This window comes from Gavialis gangeticus, unplaced genomic scaffold (genome assembly GCF_001723915.1).
Source record: "Gavialis gangeticus isolate Ggan-Ray unplaced genomic scaffold, GavGan_comp1, whole genome shotgun sequence".
Classification (NCBI taxonomy): domain Eukaryota; kingdom Metazoa; phylum Chordata; order Crocodylia; family Gavialidae; genus Gavialis; species Gavialis gangeticus.
This window is the reverse complement of record NW_017729009.1, coordinates 14,152,174-14,154,453: the sequence shown is the minus strand read 5'-3', so window position 1 is coordinate 14,154,453 and position 2,280 is coordinate 14,152,174. Positions and strand designations below refer to the sequence as shown.

The window sequence follows — 2,280 nt, the reverse complement described above, 5'->3', positions numbered from 1 at the left end:
GCGCTATACCCCAAGCTAAAACATGCAGCACTTTGGAAAGCTTGCTCCTTGCGTCTCCCCCCACAAACAAGAACCATGTGGATGTAGTGGTTAGAGCACATGCCTTTGTCAGGACCCTGGGTTCTCTTCCTCAGCCACTGACTCTCTTGTGGGATCTTTTCAAGATCTAAGTCCATGTTTGGAAGTGGTAAGAGGCTCATTGGTTTTGTACTGGCCCCCAGTGCACGGGTGAATTTGATCCTGTGAGATGTGGGGCAGGCCATGCAACAAATGCTGCCTTATGCTGTGAAATGAGTGCAAAGAGCTTGATCTAGCCAACAGGGGCTTACAGAGGTAGTACAGGCATAGGAAATGCTCATGTCACTAAAATACATTGCCTTTTGGCCCTTTGTCTTTGGCATAGTTAAGAATCCCAACTTGCTTGGTTACAGGGGCTGCCCGGGGCTCTCCCGGATGGTGGTGGAGACCTTCAGGTAGGCTTTTGTTTTTGTTTCATCAATGTTTTCACTCTCTTCTCTTGCACACCATTTTAAATGTCTGTATTTGGGGCCAACTTACGCATGTGCAAGGGCCCAAACCTGCAAACACCAGCAAGACCAACCCTGCCTACCAGAGGGACCTCATTCAAAGCCTGGGGTCCTTGAGATGAATAAAGACACCCACATGCATCAGCGTGCTTGCTAGCACCTTCTTTTGAGGATGCAGAAACGTTACTGCTGGTGCAAGGTGCTCTGTGTCATTTCCTCAGAGATGTTCTTTGCTCCCCTAGTGTCGATTTTTGCATATGCTTCCTTGCACACCGGTGTAACAAATACAGATTTGGCATGTGGCAGCTATGACAGGTTTTCCTGCCAAACTGCGCTGCAAAACTGAAAAGGGTGAGCTCTGCTCTGCTGTTTATTTTCTTGGGTGGCAGCACCTTGCTCCCCTGGGCTTTGTTTGCTCTTTCCATTTTGAGAAAATGTCTTGATTTCTTTATGCCAACAGAACGGCGCAGGCATTAAAGTAAAGAGCGCTGTTGAGTGACATTTTCAGGATTTCACAGCTGTTGTTATGACAGCTGCTTTGGTTTCCTAATTGGAGTATTCAAAAAATACTTGTAGTTTGTTTGTGCTGCCTTGTGGAACAGTCGTGTGCGATACAATGGAAAACGATAACATTTTGGTCATTTGTACTTAGGACAGCCCGTCAAATTTAGTAGAAAATTAAGTCCTTTCTACGGAATGATATTCAGAGATTAAAAAAAAAAATACAGGGAGGACTGCATTCATTGATGCATAGAGATTTTTAGAGGAGCAGCCGTAGAGCCCTGTTAAATCCTATGCAACTTTTGACTTCTTCACTATTACATTTCCTAATTCCAGTGGGGATGCACAATGCCAGAACTTGCTGTTGGTTTGCTTCATGTTTAGCTAAGTCTCCCATCCATGCTGAGCTCGGTTGTCTCACGTTTTGCTTCCAAGAACCTGAGGCGATCTGCTAAATTCAGACTTGAGAAAATACTCTCTTGGTGCTAGGAAGCGAGGAAGTCACAGGCAATTCTTCTTTTTTGTTGCAAACATCTTGGCTAATGTAGGCCAAAACTGCATTGTAGCACCTTGCAGTACAAACCTGGTGCCCAGAAATTAGAACCAGTCTGGATCCTTTTAAAATTGGGATGACAAATCGTTAGATGAGGTTTTTTTTGTCATGGACATGTCACCCCTTTTCCCCTCAATAGCAATGTACCTACCTTGCTGCAAACCTCTATTTGTTGTACTGAATAAACCAAAAACTTTTGTTTTGTGCAGTGCCCAGCTCTGTGTCCCCCAGGGCCTCCCGGTCCCCCAGGGATGCCAGGATTCAAGGTAAGAGCAATATTCTCAGCAGGTGCAAGGAGCTCAGTCCAGACGTGTAACACAGACTGACATCAAGGTGCAGGCTCACACAACACTGCATGAACTACCATTCTCCTTTATCCAGACCAGTAGGGTGTAGGTGTAGGAGTATATTATTTGTCCCTACATTGCCATTGACAGTCACTTGAAAGAGGCAATGAAGGCTACATGCCCTAATCCCGCTCTCTGTGTCTGGGATTCCCCATTAGCCTCCATGGAAGATCCATGGCCTCATGCTTCATCCTGCAAGATGTCCCTGTCCAGCATCACTAGGAAGGTTTTTATGCTTAAAGTTCAAGCACATGCCTAAGTCCTGGGATGCTCATGCCATTTAATGATTGACTTGCACTAAGTGCAAGTTGCCCCTGTGTGCAGGGGAAGCTCAAAGACTAAGCACCACGTG

At 45.8% G+C, this 2,280-nt stretch overlaps 1 protein-coding gene across 1 annotated transcript in view; it reads left to right on the top strand.

Annotated features, from left to right (window-relative positions):
• COL9A3 (collagen type IX alpha 3 chain) overlaps positions 1-2,280 on the top strand; it is a 97,242-nt gene that overhangs the window by 47,352 nt on the left and 47,610 nt on the right. The window contains exons 10-11 of the mRNA XM_019510133.1: positions 432-473; positions 1,791-1,847. Coding sequence (XP_019365678.1) covers positions 432-473; positions 1,791-1,847 — 99 coding nt within the window. The remainder of the gene's footprint in view (positions 1-431; positions 474-1,790; positions 1,848-2,280) is intronic.